A 15610-nucleotide genomic window follows, 5' to 3' on the forward strand; every position below is an offset into this window, starting at 1 on the left:
AGGAGATTGGCAGCCCCATTGCAACTGAAATGAGTGTAGAATCTACGGCCCAAGTCGCCTCTGTTGGTGTCATGCTAGCAATCTTCAATATCCTGAAACGATCTCTGGCATCTGTAGATGCATTAGTCAGGTTTGTTGTTGCAAGGACCGTGCTGGCCTTCGTATTGGTAGGCCTTTCAAAAGTAACTTGACTTGCATCCAGTATGTGCTACTTCAGTGCTGAATTTTTCGTTCTTTAGGTCGTACCCAAGAATCTCAAGTTGCCTCCTCTCAGACTAATCCGTCCTCCGGCATTTGCTGCCGGCGAATATGGCTTCCGTGGTAATACCCGATCTCGCCTTGATGTTGGTATTGGTGTAGTACATCGTGGGGTAAACTACAGACGGCCTGGAACTGCTCGAAAGCCAATGCCAGGATCGTTTAAGCCAAATGTGCTTTGAAAGTTTTGTAGAAAGTCTCCGTGTGCCTTTTCACTTTTGTCGATGAATATTTTTACCTTGAATACCATTTCGTCCAATACCCTTCAATTCTTTGATTCGGTAAAGCTTGGTGCTTTCAAGTCTCTATGTTGGAACTATTGGTGCGGATGCCTGCCTAAATACACCGCGGACAAGCTGGCAAAACAGTTTTGATGTACACACCGTACTACACCGCACCATGCTGCTTGTGATATAAATCGTTCGTGAGGGCAAGGCAAGTACACCTCTGCGATCTTGAAAACATGTCATTGTCAAGAGCGAGGTGCTTGTGCTGCTCGCACCTATACTCATCGCATCCGGAGTCGTGGCTTGAACAGCTTCAGCAGCACCATTCCCCGTCGATCTCTTTCCCTCATCTGCTCAACTAGAGAAAGTGAGCCATTGTTCCGTCTAAAGCTTTGGAACGACAAAAATTTGCCGACAATATTTCACGCACTAACGATTTCTTCCTCTCAAACTTTAGTCGTTTCCTTTTAATCTAAAATCAACTTTTGGACTTTTGGTGCTTCAAGATACTGCTGCTGTGGTAACTCAAGTCTCTAGACCAGAAACAGAAGCAGATTGGGCACCAATCAAAAGTCTCGGGGGTAAACATTTATGGTCGGAACTGATAGCACCAGTGCCAAATGGGTTATGCTTAATGTTAATAAAGACAACGGTGACATGGTGATTTCTAGTCTGTTGGCTTTGGAGGACGGAATGGTGAGGTTGGTGAGGTTTATGTGGTTACTCCTGTACTCATCTTAAATCCAGTATCGACGTAGGCCACACTTCACAGTATTTATTGGGAAAGCGATATTCAAATCAAAGAAACTGCTTAAATTTTCAAGCAAGCCATGACTCCTTCCTTCACAGTAGTAAGTAGTTTTTTTGAATAGTGTGGACATCTTTTAAATGAATGTAGTTCTAAGGACCTTTGTAAATTGTAGGCAAAAGGCGCTCTTATTGGAAGTCTCATTGTGCCCGTTCTTCTTTCCCCAATGCTAATTTGTTCGATATGAAATCTGATGGGAATGGTGGTTGGGAGGCCATCAATGCACCACCAATTACGAAAGCTGCTACTGCTGATACGGATTTATGTCGAGCTGATTCGGTTGCGGTAGCTAAAATGGTATGTCTTTACTCAAGTCTTTCAGTTTTTCAACCTCCATAGAAGCACACAAGCCCAACTGCGGAACTGGGAGTATTCACGTCAATTGCTTCCTCCTACTCCATTTTTTGAGTCAGCAAGCAATTGGATCAACCTTGAAGCCCGGATATGAAGCTGTCGTGCTTCATGCTGTAGTCTTGCTAGCCCTCCTTGTGACAGACTTCGTGAGACCACTCATGTTGGTTGCAGGTGGTGCTGTTATGTTTGTATCTGCTGTATCCAAGCTGGCTGTCAATTATGTAGGTGGTTGTTTGTGTGTTTGAGTTTTAGATTCTCACATTTCGGTTTTCTTTACTAGATCGGAACGACCATCAGGGCTGTCACTACTAGATCCCTTGTTCTAGCGCTGCCTCGTCCACCTGGTGCCGCCTCTGCCCCATATGTTGCATCCGCGTAGAAAACTATATACCGATACGTTGGTGGTCTCCCTGTTGAACCAAAAGTGAAGGTACCAAAAGCTCTTGTCGTCAGGCCTATTGGAACAACTTTAATTCAAGATATATTTGCATCTGTCTGTTTGCAGATCAGTTAAATTTTCACAAGCTTGGCCCCCTTCATCGTGAATTTCTGTGTGTACTTTTACGAACGTATTTTCTGTCGTTGATTTCAATATCTTGATTCTGAACGGAAGCTCATTTGTCTTGACGAACCATATTGTTATCTTTTGTGAATGAATCTTTCGCCCAAACACCATTTCATCAATTTGATTTTTGATTCTTCGGACCGTTGTGATTTTGTTGGTACGGAGCCTGTTGTAGCAGTACAGTCTTGTCGCCTGATTTGTTGCATGCCTTCCAGATCGGGTCAACCTTTTGTCAATGTTGTTTGATATGCACCCAAACACCAAAGTTGTTTGTAGCTCCAATCTTTTGAATCAGGCAGGGTACCAGTGTTTTCGAATAAAGAACGTAATGCCAATGCTGTCGCTCAAGAAACAGACTTTGGTGCTGTTTGCACTCACATTAATAATCAGAGTCATTCCAGGAGTAATCGTGGCTGCAGCAGAGACGGATGGAAATCCTCCAGTTGTACCATCTTCAAACGACCCCTTTCCAGCGTGGGCTCAACCAGGAAAAGTAAGTAGCCCTGTCGTCAAATAAATCTGACATCAACCAAGGCTTACCGACACACCAACATTACCTCGTTGATTTAGATATTTCCCCTTGATTTGATGGGTACCTTTCGCTTCACCGCAATGATGGACAAGAGCGGTCAAGTGACTTTAGTGTCCAGATTACAAACAGTACCACAATGGCATGAATTTACCACTGCAGCCCGTGGCAGGAGCTTCCTAGTCTCAATCGGCAACTCCAATAACAAATGGGTTGAAGTTGTTGTCAACGAAAACAGTGATAAAATCGTTGTCTCTGGCTTGATTACGCTCAATAACGGAGAGGTATATTCAAAACAACATTAGAATTGTTCTCCTTGCTGGCAAATAAAATACGACATGACACTAAAGTTGACGCTTTTCTAGGCCACCATTCAAAGTAAAGGTTTACCTTTTCGTATCAACGAGGCTACACTCTTCAAGAAAGCACTGACTCCCTCGTTCGACGTTGTATGTGATTCCCTTTAACTTTCTTTTCAAAATAAAATTCTTATATACTGCTTAAATTAGAGGAAAGGGGCTAAAATTGGAAGTCTCGAAGTACCAGTTTCTCTAGCGCCTGGTTCGACTGGGGAAGGTCTTAGTTTATTTGATATGAAGCCTGATGGTAATGGTGGCTGGGAAGACGTCAATACACCCGTCAAGAAAGCTGCTCGAGTTACTGATACAGATTTATATAAAATCGATCCTGAATCGCTAGCTAAAATGGTACGTTTTTGCTCAAATCCTCTTTTTTCAAGTTCCAAAGAAAAGGCAACAGTACTTTCAAAACTCGGGATATTAACGTCCATCGTATTTTTAATATCAGCGTTCACGTCAGCAAGGTATTAGCTCAAAAATCAAGGATGTATTTGAAGCTGCTGTTTTCTACGCTGTAGTGTTGCTAGTCCTCTTTGTGACAGAAATCTTGACGCCAATCAAGATGGCTTCAATTGGTGCTGCAAACCTTGTGGTTGCTAGATCCAAGATGGCTGTTCACTATGTGAGTGTTTGGTTGTTGTTTGATTGGTTCGATGAGTCTGCTTCTTACGTTTTGGTCTCTTTTACTACATCGCAACGAAGATCAGGTCTATCACTACCAAAATCCCTGTTCTGGTGCTGCCTCGTGCACCTAGTGGGACGTTTGCGCATGTAACATCATCTGGCTGGAAAATAATGTCGAAATACATGGCTGCTCGCGTTGTGGCACCAAAAGTGAATGTACCAAAACCAAAACCTGTTGTCGTCAAGCCTCTTGGCACTTGAAGTCCCAATATACTTCCATCTGTGTGTATGCATTTCAAATATGATTATTTTGCAATTTTAGCTCACGTCATCGTGAACATCTGTGTGTGATTATCCAACCTCTATTTTCTGTTGTGGATATCGGTATCTCTATTCTGACTGGAAGCTCATTTGTCTTGAAACCATATTGTTCCCCTTTGTGAGTGAGTCTTTCGGTCAAACATCATTTCGTCATAATTTAGATTCTTTGAATATTTTTGATGCTTTTGTGGTGTGAGGCCTTTGTCGTAGTAGAGTCTTGTAGCCTGGCCTGCTGCATGCTTTCGGTGGACGACATCGAGAAACAATCAACAGCAAAAGGAGTAGCTCCAACAACCTCTACGCAAACTAACACAAACACCCTACCACAAACAACTAGCCATTCACTCTCGAAGAAGTCGTAAAAGTCGGCTCGTTGCATACACAACATTCTTGGGTCTAGTTTATGAAGTTGCGAAAATGGAATCAAATGAGAAATTTAGTGTCCTAGTTGAAAATTCTGCTGGTGGAAGTTTCATGGTGTCTTTCATGGGGAATAATGATAGGTAGATTATCATCGATGTTGATAAGGATAACTGTGTTTTCGTGACCTGGTCCTTAGTACGAGACTTTCAAGTCGCAAAAGTCTCGTACTGGCATAGAGTTCAACAACATTGATGGCATTGCATTGCAATCTCATGAGCCAAAGTTGAGCTTCTTTTCTCATCTCCCACAAAAACTCAAAACAAGCGTGCAGTACACCACACACCAAAACCCAACACTCATTCCAAAACTGTTTCCGAAAATCTCTTTATCAACCAACACCATCAGGCTATACTCGCTAGACTCTTTAGCACAGTCAACAATATGGTCTTGATATACCATACTCTCAAGATCCTCTTCACCCTCATCCTCCTCACCAAGATAACTCAAGCAGCTGCTCTCATTCGCAGAAAGTTCGACCCAATGGCACCTGGTTTGTATGCATATGGAGTAGCTCCTGGATCTGTAAGTGCAAAAAAACGAAGGCTATTTAAACCAATGGCCAGGATCAACCCACTCACTCCCATCACCTCCCATACTCTACAGCAAGTCCTCATTGAAGACCTCGAAACCATCTGCCTAATCGCGCAGCTATCCCCTTATGGTGTATCCAAAGTATCTCGACTCGAAACAACGCAAGAGTACAGGGCGCTTGTTGACGCATCTCTTGGTAAAGAAATCATGGTATCCTTCCCAGGCAATAACGTAGAGTGGATTGTTATTCGTGTTGGTTATGATGGAGAGATGACGGTTACGGGGGCTGTTGAGGTGTCAGATCAGAAGGTACGCAAAAAAAAGCGTTGGGATTTATTATGTATTGGAATCTTACCACCTTTTATTTTCTCACCACAGGCAACAATATTAAATTACGAAACAGAAATAACTAACACGGTAGATGAAAGTGTATTTTTTAAAGATGCGATAGAGAGTCCTGGTTTCATTGTCGTAAGTTCCTTTATATGCTACTTCCAATATCAACAGTTTTTTGCCCAGTCGTGATCTTCTAACTTTCTCGATTGTTCCAAAAGATCAAAGGAACCAAAATCGGATCCCTCGACGTGCCAGTTTTCACACCCTCTCCTTCCAAAACAAGTACTGAAGCCAACCTGTACGATATAACTCCAAACGGAAACAACGAGTGGAAACCCCTCCGTCAAGAACAAGACATCAACAACCAGCTCGATTTTAGGGACGCACAAGCAGCTCTTGCTGATGCAGCAGATGAGCATGTAAGTTCACTAAAACAAAAACACCGTCTGGTACTTGAAAATCGACTTCGATTAACATTGCACCCTTTGAAATTCTTTATAGCACGTCGACGTCTCCCAAAAAGGCCCCATCCTCGCCCTCCTGGACGGAATCCTCTACTCGTTCGTCATAGTCCCCTTCTTCGTAACCCTCGCAATTTTCTCCCTCGTCATGTCGTTTCGACCATTCTTGGCTGCAGTTGCTGGGATGTTGGATATGGCACTATCGTTTGTGGTCTTGCCATTGAAATGGGTGTGTATCGTTGTATTGAGTCAAATTCATTCGACCATGGTGCTAACAGGTTTTGTGGGTGTGTGTAGACAGCAACGAAACTGAAGAACGCGGTATCACGTAAACCGGTGCTGAGAATGGAACGTGAGCCGTTACTTGGTAACGACAAGTTGAATGGTGGTGGTGATGAACGAAGTCCGAAGGTTGAGATGTCTGTGCATATGAATGCTAATGATCCAGTTGACGGATCACGCAGAAAGGGATCTGTCAACACGAGAAAGCCAAACCTGCCTGCCTTGTAAAGTAGAACTATGTGGTTGATGGCACTGGAACTTTGCGATGCCGATACGCTTGAGAGCAAAATGTTGTTAAGGACTGTTTCAAAGTGGTTGAAAGCATTAATTTAATATATAATATTGATACAATTTGATAATTTGGCGGTGCTTGATCGTTAGATCTTCCGTCACAGGCGATTTTCATCTGTACCAAAAAATGTACGCAAAAGCAAATACGGCACACGTTCACCTAGCAAAGTAGCAGCAGGCCTTACCTTGCTCACATGCCCAACCTACGAATCCTCCAGCTCCTCCTCATAAGGTTTCCTCCATCCCCAATAAGAACCAATCTAGCTGTCTCTTGCTCTTTTTTTCTTGCCGTTCGACCATACCAGACGAAGCCATACCCCACCCAAAACTCTTGCAAGTCTAATCAGCTCTTGAGCACATTCAAACATGGGCTGGATAGACCACCAAACAGCCTCAACATGGTCGCTGCTAGTCCTCTACGTCCTCTCCTTCCTGGGCTCTCTGGAAACAATCGCCATCTTTGCTCGCATGGGTCGCAACTGGACACTGATTACATTCAGTGTTGCGTATGAGATATATGTGCTGGTTGTTATTGGGTTTTATGTATGTATTCGATCCTAGAGCCTCGCTAGCATTGACCCTTGGGCCTGTACTTGGTTGAAAAGTTGGCTAGAACTTTGCAACATCAAACTCACAAACCGATTGACTTGTACAGGGATACGCAAACGGCGACCTAATGTCATGGGTAACATTCACGTCCCCGTTGACATGGCAGGCCAGTAGGATGTGCCAGATCGAGGCGCTGATTGTGCAGTATCTTACATCCTTCCTATGTAAGCCCCCACCATCACTTAAACGTCTCATCTCTTCACGGAACGCTAACCGAAACTCAACAGACATATTCGCATTCTTCATATCCTTTGACATATGGTGTGCCATAGTCCGAACCCGGCTGCAAGACACGGAGCGATCTCGATACATGTACTATCTCGTTGTTGGACTGCTGCTCCCGATTATACCGACTGTAATCACGGCGATACTTGCGGATCCCGCTGCAGGGTATCTGCCTACTGGGAGTACGTGTTTATTGCTGCTCTGGATACTGGTTTTGTTTTCGAGGTAAGACACTGACTTGACTCATTTTTTTAGTGGTCTGCCAGCCCGTAGCTCCTCTCAACTTATACGCGGCTGGAATCCTTCCATACAACCTCATCGTCTCGCTTGTCGCTGTCGTGCTAGCAGGTATTTTCTTACCATTCACTTTCATCCCCCAGTCCCTTCACATTCACTAACGCCCCATCCTCTCTCCAGGCCACGCCGTAATAGTCCTCCTCCGCCGCCGCGCCGACTTTCTCGCGCACGACGCCGAGCTCGACTCCCCCACGTCACCACCATCCCCCGTCTCCTCTTCCTCATCCTCCTTCTCGGACTATAAGAAAACCTCACACATAAACAGCAAAATCTCACAAGTCCGGTCGCGAATCCCGCTATCTCTCTGCTACAGGATGCTCGCATGGGTATTCGCATTCACGGTCGTGACTATCGTTGTCAACTATGGACCGTTTAGAGCGCTTGTTAATGGCGCGTGGGATCCGAATGATGTCAAGATTGGGCCGAGTCATTATGCCGGTGCTAGCTTGGGGATACTTGGCTTGTTGATTTTCGGGACTGGGGCTGGAGCGTTTAGGAAGAGGTATGTGTTGTCAGATGCAATGATTTGCTTCAGATGGCTTTGTTTTTGGTACTGACGGATGTCAATTTGTTCATTTAGCTCAATGTCCTGGATTTACAAAACAACATGTGGACGCGCGCGATCTGGTAGACGAGACGCCGATGACTTGTATCCTGATCCGAGAATAACTTCGTCACAGGGGAGATCGAGGTTGTCTATGGCTTAATTCATCGTATTGGTTTTAGCTCTACGTGGTAATCCGTCATGGCCTATAAGTCCTCAACACTTTTAAAAACGTACTTAATGATTCTTACTACTGCTTGCTCATTGTCTTTTCTTGTATTGGTATGCCTGTTTTTGGGAATATAGTGTATAGTGTCTGATTCCACAGATTGGTGTAAAAAGGTGGCTTTGGTTTTGGTGTGATATGTTGGGCTTCAACTCTTGGAATGTTTCATTCATATTTCATAAGGGTGGAGTCCTTTTTTTGGTCGATATGACGGATGATCATGATAAACATGGAGGGTATTGTTTCTGCAACATCGCAGTCCTCACGACCATCGAATGTCGAATCCATACACCACATGGACTGCTGTTTTCGGTCAGCGTTCATTACCAATCATACACACCACAACCAACGCAAAAATCATCGCCCACACGCAAAAGCTAAAAAAAGTGCAATGCTTCCTATATTCTTCTTCTAGATACAACGAAAGCAAACATAACATAACAATCGTCATTGATTCAACTATTAAAAAACCTCAATGACACCCCAATCTCCTCCCCCTCTCTCTCTCAACAACAGCTTTCTCTTTACAAGTCCTCCCCACATAATAAAAAACACTCCACTCTGTTAATCTTGGCAATTACACTCTTCTTTTAATCTTTAGGTGCATAATCTTTAGCAATCTGTCGAACCTTCTTCTCATATGCAGCTCGATCCTTTTTGAACAAGATATATGCTTCTGTTTGGGCGGGTGATTCTGGGTTTGGTTCGTTTAGCAAGTCCTAAGCGATCAGCATTGATTAATATACTACCAGAGGATACAAGTTCAAACAAAAAAAAAACGAAACATCATAACCGCTCGATGTGAAACCCGACACGTCACTAAACCAAAACATACCTGCACACCCGTAACAATCTGCTTAATAGTCAAACTCGGCTTCCAGTCCTCCTCCTCATTCAATATAGATAGACAGATGGTACCAGAGGGATAAACGTTTGGGTGGAAGAGTGGAGGGATGAATTTGCATTTGGGTGGTTTTTGAGGATATTCTTCTGGGAATTGCATTTGTATCTTGTAGAGGCCGCCTTCCCATGGTGTTCCTACTTTGCCTGATGAAATATACAAAGTGGTTTGTTAGAGTCACTGAGTTGATGATGACCAAGGGCTGGGTGTTGGCTGATAGCCCAAAACAATATGATCATGCCTGGTATTCCAACAGTCCAGTTTGTAAGATCCATTGTGCCGTCAGGTTTCTTTTCGGGTTTCGCCCAGAATCCATAAGCTAGAGGCGAAGTTTTTATGTTTGATGTTAGCTTTGGTTGAGACGATTCTCTCTCTTTGTATACGAGAGAAGGAGAACGGTAATCAGGTAAATACACAGTTACAATCAATACAGAGCTACTTTGGCATCCTCTGGCATAATCAAACAACAACAAGCCTCTGAAACTGTTCAACTGAAGAATACAAACAAAAACTTGGATTTATCAAGGACTTGGAGGACTTACGATGATCTTTCCTCCACTGTTTTCGTTCCTCTGCAAGACGATTTGCCGCTATTGAACTCATCTTGTTGAGGTCTGCTTATTTTGGTACGCGAGTGTGATTGTGTCTGTTGGAAGAAAACGTTCATTGTTTACCTACTACAAACGCTCCAAGTAAAGCAAATAGGGAGGTTTTGATTTATTTCTTAAATACAATAGATGCACCAATACGTCGTCCAATATTCACTAGAGCTAACGTGGGATAGAACGAATGAGCACTTGGTCGTGTACACGAAGCTTCAAGAAGCAACAATACCACTGTTTTTGCACATACCTGGAACTCGCGATATCCTACCACTACTAAACAGATGCGCCGTCCTCTTTTCAGAAGCATCCGTGTTTATAGGTCTGCGGTGTGGAAAGCGGGGCGATCGAGTTTTTATCGTTACATCTCTGTATGAAGATAAATGGTACGAATGAGTATTGGATCTGATCAAGTACCATCAAGCAGAAAAAGACGGCTTCGATGATGCCGAGCTACGTACCGAACTTGATACTCTTCTTGCTTCCTACTAGCCTTCCTCCTGAGTACCTTTTCAACTTGATCTGCTGGATCTCGTCTGGTATTAAAAAAGACGTCAGCATACATATCCGCGACGCTTTCTCCAACACGACAAACAGTGCATACTGTGCCAGTTTCTCCTGCACTTTCACACCCCTCCTCTCCTCCATAAACGCATCGACGACATCATCAGGCAGAAATCTAGCCCTCTCTGATATCCTGGCCTTCTTGGCAGTAGCCTGTTTGGCCAAGCGTTCGTTCAGTGCTCGTTTTTTCTGCTTGGTTGATATCAATGTCCTAGTGAAGTAGCGTATTTAGCAATAGACTTGTAACGAAATATATTGTATTCAAATCATACTTTCTAAGCGCAGACTCAACATTCTCTCTACTCTCTTTAACAGCCTTCCAAGCATCGATCGTTAGATGTTCTTCCACTGGCTCGTCATTGTTGTCGTCTTCGATGATGTGGTCAGTATCTTCAGTGTCGTGTATGGTGGCAAAGGATGGCTTTGGATGTTCATCAATATTAGTGGTGTGTATGTCGCTGGTTTGTATGTCGTCGTCGAATTTGACATGTAGAGCGGATGCAGTTTTGGGCTTTTTGATGCTGCTGGTGGGTGCGATTGTGGTAGTGTCGTGTGCGGATTGGACCTTCCTCTTTGACATTGCTAGGTGTCTTGTTTTCAGTCTTGCGTGCGTGCTGCTTCGAGCGAAAAAAAAATGAGGACGAAGGAGTGGACGTTGGTTTGATCAGCCTGACTTCAAATAAAGTAATTCGATGCTTCTGATTAAGACGTATTGATTAATCATTAATCGCGTAATAGAGTCTTGAATCTTGACTAAGTTCATAGAAAAGGAGAGCAAAAAATCGTTTCTGAAGCAGGATCAATCTCACTTGTTGACAAGCAAAACTAACTACACTACATCATTCTCCATGCGAAAGAACACGTAATGGATCCATGTTGACCTCATCCCAACACCTTTGGTCTCCCTGTCCAATTCCTCCTTCACAAACACTCAAGATTCTTGAAACACCTCTACAGCATCTATAGACAGCAGCAATGGCAATCCTCTCCTTCGGATTCGGTCTCGGCACTATATTCTACGTGTCTGTCCTGCTAGTCAATGCCATCGCCATACTACACGAAGACAGATTCCTCGCCAGAAGTACGTAACAGATATTGACCACGTCAAAACACGCTTCCACCCTTCAATCGTACTAAACTACTTGCATATACTAGTCGGATTCACATCATCAGCAGTCCACTCAAACGCCGGGTTTGGAGACCAACAACAACCATCTGTCAAGGCTAGACTTATTATCATGATGTCTGCTATAAGGACACTGCTGAGGAGTATGTGCATGGATTGAATTGTATATTGCATTCAAGTACTCATCCGTGGTTCACCTAGTACCGTTGGTGGCAGTCAACATCTTTATTATTATCTGGGAGTTGCTACTAGGCTAAAACCACATTACATATAGACAGAGAGACGTTATGTGGATGTTGTATATATAGGTGCTACTAAATGTAAATTGATTGGGAAAATACATACATGCCTCTTGTGTCAACAAAAACAACGGGTAGTGTGCACTGTGAATATGGAATGCTTCCATTTTGCCACTTGACTGAATTACAAAGAGGATATATACATTTGTTCGTGAGATGAAATCATCGTCTCATTCTATTAAGTCGTCGTGGTGGTGGTGGTGGCGGCGGTGGCGGCCTATTGGGTCTCACCCTCCTGTATCCCACTCCATCACCTTCATGGCCTGCCGGGACTTCTGGATGCACACCGTTAAGAACACCGTCTCCGGACGCTGGTGGAGTAGGATCTCCATTCACCGGATTTTCTAATGTCAATCGCTCTCTACGTGCTGCATTCCTACGCAACACCCACCCAGCAATCTACAACAGCAAGATATGATATGTGGTCGTACTACGGAATATGTCGTGAATCAAAGAAACAGCACTCGGAACTTACCATATTACCAATGAACGAAACTCCAATGAAAACCCCCGAAGCCAGCACCATCGTAGGAAACGCTACTGCCAATCCCAATACCGCAATCGACATCCCCACAAGCATCGAAAATGCTCCAGCTATCAACTGAATACTGACGAGATGTTGGATGGATGCTGGCCTTTGGGGCGGTTGGTTTGTTGTTGAGACGTGGGTGTCTGCTGTTGTATCAAGACCATTGTTAGTTGGCATGCCTCTAGCTTGCCAGTTGCCGTCTCCAGTTTTCGTGAGTGGGATTAGGCCGATACGCTCAGCGTTTGTTGGTGGGAGGCTTGCGGATGTGTGGATTGGTACGTAAGCTGATCCGAGTTTGATTCCGAATGCCTGTACGTTGTTGAAAGGTAGATGAGCAAAACAGGGCTGAACCGAAAGCTCCTTTTGTGTCAACGAAACATACCTCAGAATAAACAACACCCTCCACCAACGGCTCAACAAACTCCTGTACAGATTTCTCAGTCTCGCTTCCATCTGCATTCTCGCTATACACCTAATTGCAACCATAAACACCGTCAGCCAAAAAAGGACAATGTGGTCAACCAACATGCCATCAAGCTTCACCTTATCACCATCAAACGTAATCACACCGTGTCGCGCAACACTCTTCACCCCATCGACACTAGGACCGATCTCATGCCATATGTTTGTCTTGCCGTTCAGCGTAATGTAATAGCGTTCTGATGGATCTGGGATTTCGGCTGGGTCGAATAGGGAGACGGATGCGAATGTGCCGTCTTCGTTCGGTGTTGCTATGAAGCCAATGCTGTCTTTGATCTCTTCAAGGTCCTATTTTGAGACAGTTTGAGATCAAATTATGTAATTCACGGTATCTAGCAGCGATGCGTTTTTTTTAGTCAGACATACCTGAGCAGTACTCTGATGAAAAAGAATGCACGACAGTAATAGTACCAGACGACCTCTCAACGTATATGCCATTCTGCAAAGACTGTCGGGATGTGTTGTTGTTCGAGAACGAGTTTGTTTGGAATCTTGCACACCAATGTTTCAAAAACGTTTCGGGTCTACCTGAGGTTACCACCGTAAGCAACCATTAAGTTTGATTTGAATTTGAGTTATACGCATTAAGGAGATAGAGTTTCTCGCATTCTCATTACAAGCTTAAAATACCTGTAGATTCCTTTTACGCAAAACGAAAACCAACATCCAATTCAACACCACTAGCGTTTCTGTGCCTTTCTATAGCATCTTCTGCATGTTTCAAAGCTTTTTTTGCTCTCGACGCTGACATTTCAGCGAACAAAACACGTCAAAACCAAGGTTGACAATTGAACTTTTTTTTTTCACAAATCACCGTCAATATGCAGAATCGCTTGCAAGAAGCCAAGGTGGTATCTTGAATTCAAATAAACTATTTCAGTCTAAATAGGTTCTTTCAATCGCTACAATGGACAAACTTTGACACTCTCACTAAAAATCAGCACTCTGCCATGTTCAAACAAGACTTCGTTTCCCTCTATTGATGATAGTCTTTGGATATCATAATGGCTTTTTCCTTGTTTTGAATAAGGCTGAGTGACGTGACAGTAATAGAGCCAGTTCAAACATAGCTGCTACCTTCTTTGGAAGAAAGCTGGAATCTGTTTGGGAACGCTTGTGGCGCTTGTCACGTCTGTGGAGACAGTATCGGAAGGTTGAGAAAGCCAAATTAAATCCGATTCAAGTTTGGAATGCTTGTTTGAAAGTATGGAGCATGCAAAACAGTTTTTTACAGGGTTGACGCAAACTGGAAAAAAACGTCAGAGGTATAACGGTGGGTCCTTAGAAGCATTGCTGTAGCAAATCATGATCAGTAGCAAGGCTCTTGAAGGTCTTAATGAGGGCTAGACATCCGATCGAAACACGTAGTATAAAACATGACATGCATTTAACATACGTTCCCACACTAGCTACCTCACATGCAAACGCAAAACCCTTTGCAATGCATGCCGTTTTGGTTTCAAATAATTAGTCACAAGCTACGCAGACTCATGTAAGTGGTTTAATTCGCTCAATACCCACGTTGTGATTGACGACCTCAAATCTTGGCACTGCACTCAAAAACGACTCTTCTACCACACATAACACGCTGTTTACAATAGTGAGGCTATTTGATGGAAATGAAGAGCTCTATTCTGATTTCGCTTTTGTGCATCACACAAGGTAATTCGCTCATACTTGTATCTTTCTTGTTTGCAATCGATCTTTTCTCAAACTTATTTTCTGCTGTTGAGTTTGTCCATCACAAACGATCTGCTCTTATACGTGAAACACTCACTTTATTTGTCACCTCTCTAAAATTCCAGCACTTGCACAATCTGTCTCATTCGGCGGAATCAATCTGCATGCAACAGACTTGGGAACTTCCATTCGATACCAACTAGTAACTTCTTCCAGCATCGGATGGGTTGGTTTTGGATTAGGCAGTTCGATGAGACAAGCAGGTAAACCAGCTCTTTCAATCTACCTTACTCTCATTGTTAGTCATGACCTTCACACTTTCGAACATAGACGTGATAATAATCTGGCCAAACAATGGAAACATTATCGTATCACGTCGTAAATCAACTCAAGAATCAGACCCTGTACCATTCTCGACTCAAAATGTGGCTCTGGTTGCTAATATGAGTGCAGTTGATTCCGTGAACGGGAATATGACTACTGTTTTTACTGTGACAAAGAATGCCAGTTTGAGTGGTGAACAGAGTATTAGTGGAGCTACGCAAACGTATATATATGCGTATAGTGGGACTGCTGTTGGGAGCTCGTCAAAGTGAGTGTGCGCAAAGTTTGGGTTGGTGAAGGTTGAAGGGATACCGAGATGAATTTCTGCTGAATGTTACGATCTTATTACTAAGTCACTCATTTTGCAATCTCTTGATAGTACTGCACGTATCTCTCAACACCCTGGCGCGAGCCGTGGCACATTCTCAACTAATTTTTTACTGGCATCTGCCGCTCCTGGAAGCAATACAACGATTGTGGGAGGTAGCTCAGCCAACTTCCAAACCATTGTAAGAAAGTTTTTTAATCTTTTGGCAGTATTTGACCTAACGACCACTAATACAATCTGTCAGGTCTTGATCCATGGCCTATGCATGTTCACAGCATGGGCAGTCATAACTCCCATAACCCTCACGATCTCCCGTTACTTTAAAGCCATCCTCGGTATCTGGTGGTTTAGAGCACACTACATTTTCATGGGCATCGTAGTGCTATGTCTTACTTTTGGTGGATGGGGAGCTCTCAAGCTTACCTCTGATGGTGGTGATACTGGGCTGCACGGAGTGTTTGGAATATTCGTGCTTGTGGGAACTCCTATGCAAGCTTGTTTGGGTGT

At 43.7% G+C, this 15610-nt stretch overlaps 2 protein-coding genes across 2 annotated transcripts; one reads left to right on the forward strand and one right to left on the reverse strand.

The window, feature by feature from the left end:
* Positions 1-8860: 8860 nt before the first annotated feature.
* Positions 8861-10917, reverse strand: SmJEL517_g04556 (uncharacterized protein; the record flags this gene model as incomplete). The annotated part of the gene is made up of 8 exons (XM_031170484.1): positions 8861-8989; positions 9106-9317; positions 9368-9490; positions 9915-9941; positions 10024-10142; positions 10235-10309; positions 10378-10548; positions 10610-10917. The coding sequence occupies 8 exons, from the start codon at positions 10915-10917 to the stop codon at positions 8861-8863; spliced, it is 1164 nt and encodes a 387-aa protein (XP_031023540.1).
* Positions 10918-11312: 395 nt separating this feature from the next.
* Positions 11313-11720, forward strand: SmJEL517_g04557 (uncharacterized protein; the record flags this gene model as incomplete). The annotated part of the gene is made up of 3 exons (XM_031170485.1): positions 11313-11418; positions 11493-11606; positions 11665-11720. 3 exons carry the CDS (start codon positions 11313-11315, stop codon positions 11718-11720), a joined length of 276 nt encoding a protein of 91 aa, XP_031023539.1.
* Between the last annotated feature and the right edge of the window lie 3890 nt (positions 11721-15610).

Source organism: Synchytrium microbalum (assembly GCF_006535985.1).
Source record: "Synchytrium microbalum strain JEL517 chromosome Unknown SmJEL517_scf0032, whole genome shotgun sequence".
In the NCBI taxonomy this organism is placed as follows: Eukaryota; Fungi; Chytridiomycota; class Chytridiomycetes; order Synchytriales; family Synchytriaceae; genus Synchytrium; species Synchytrium microbalum.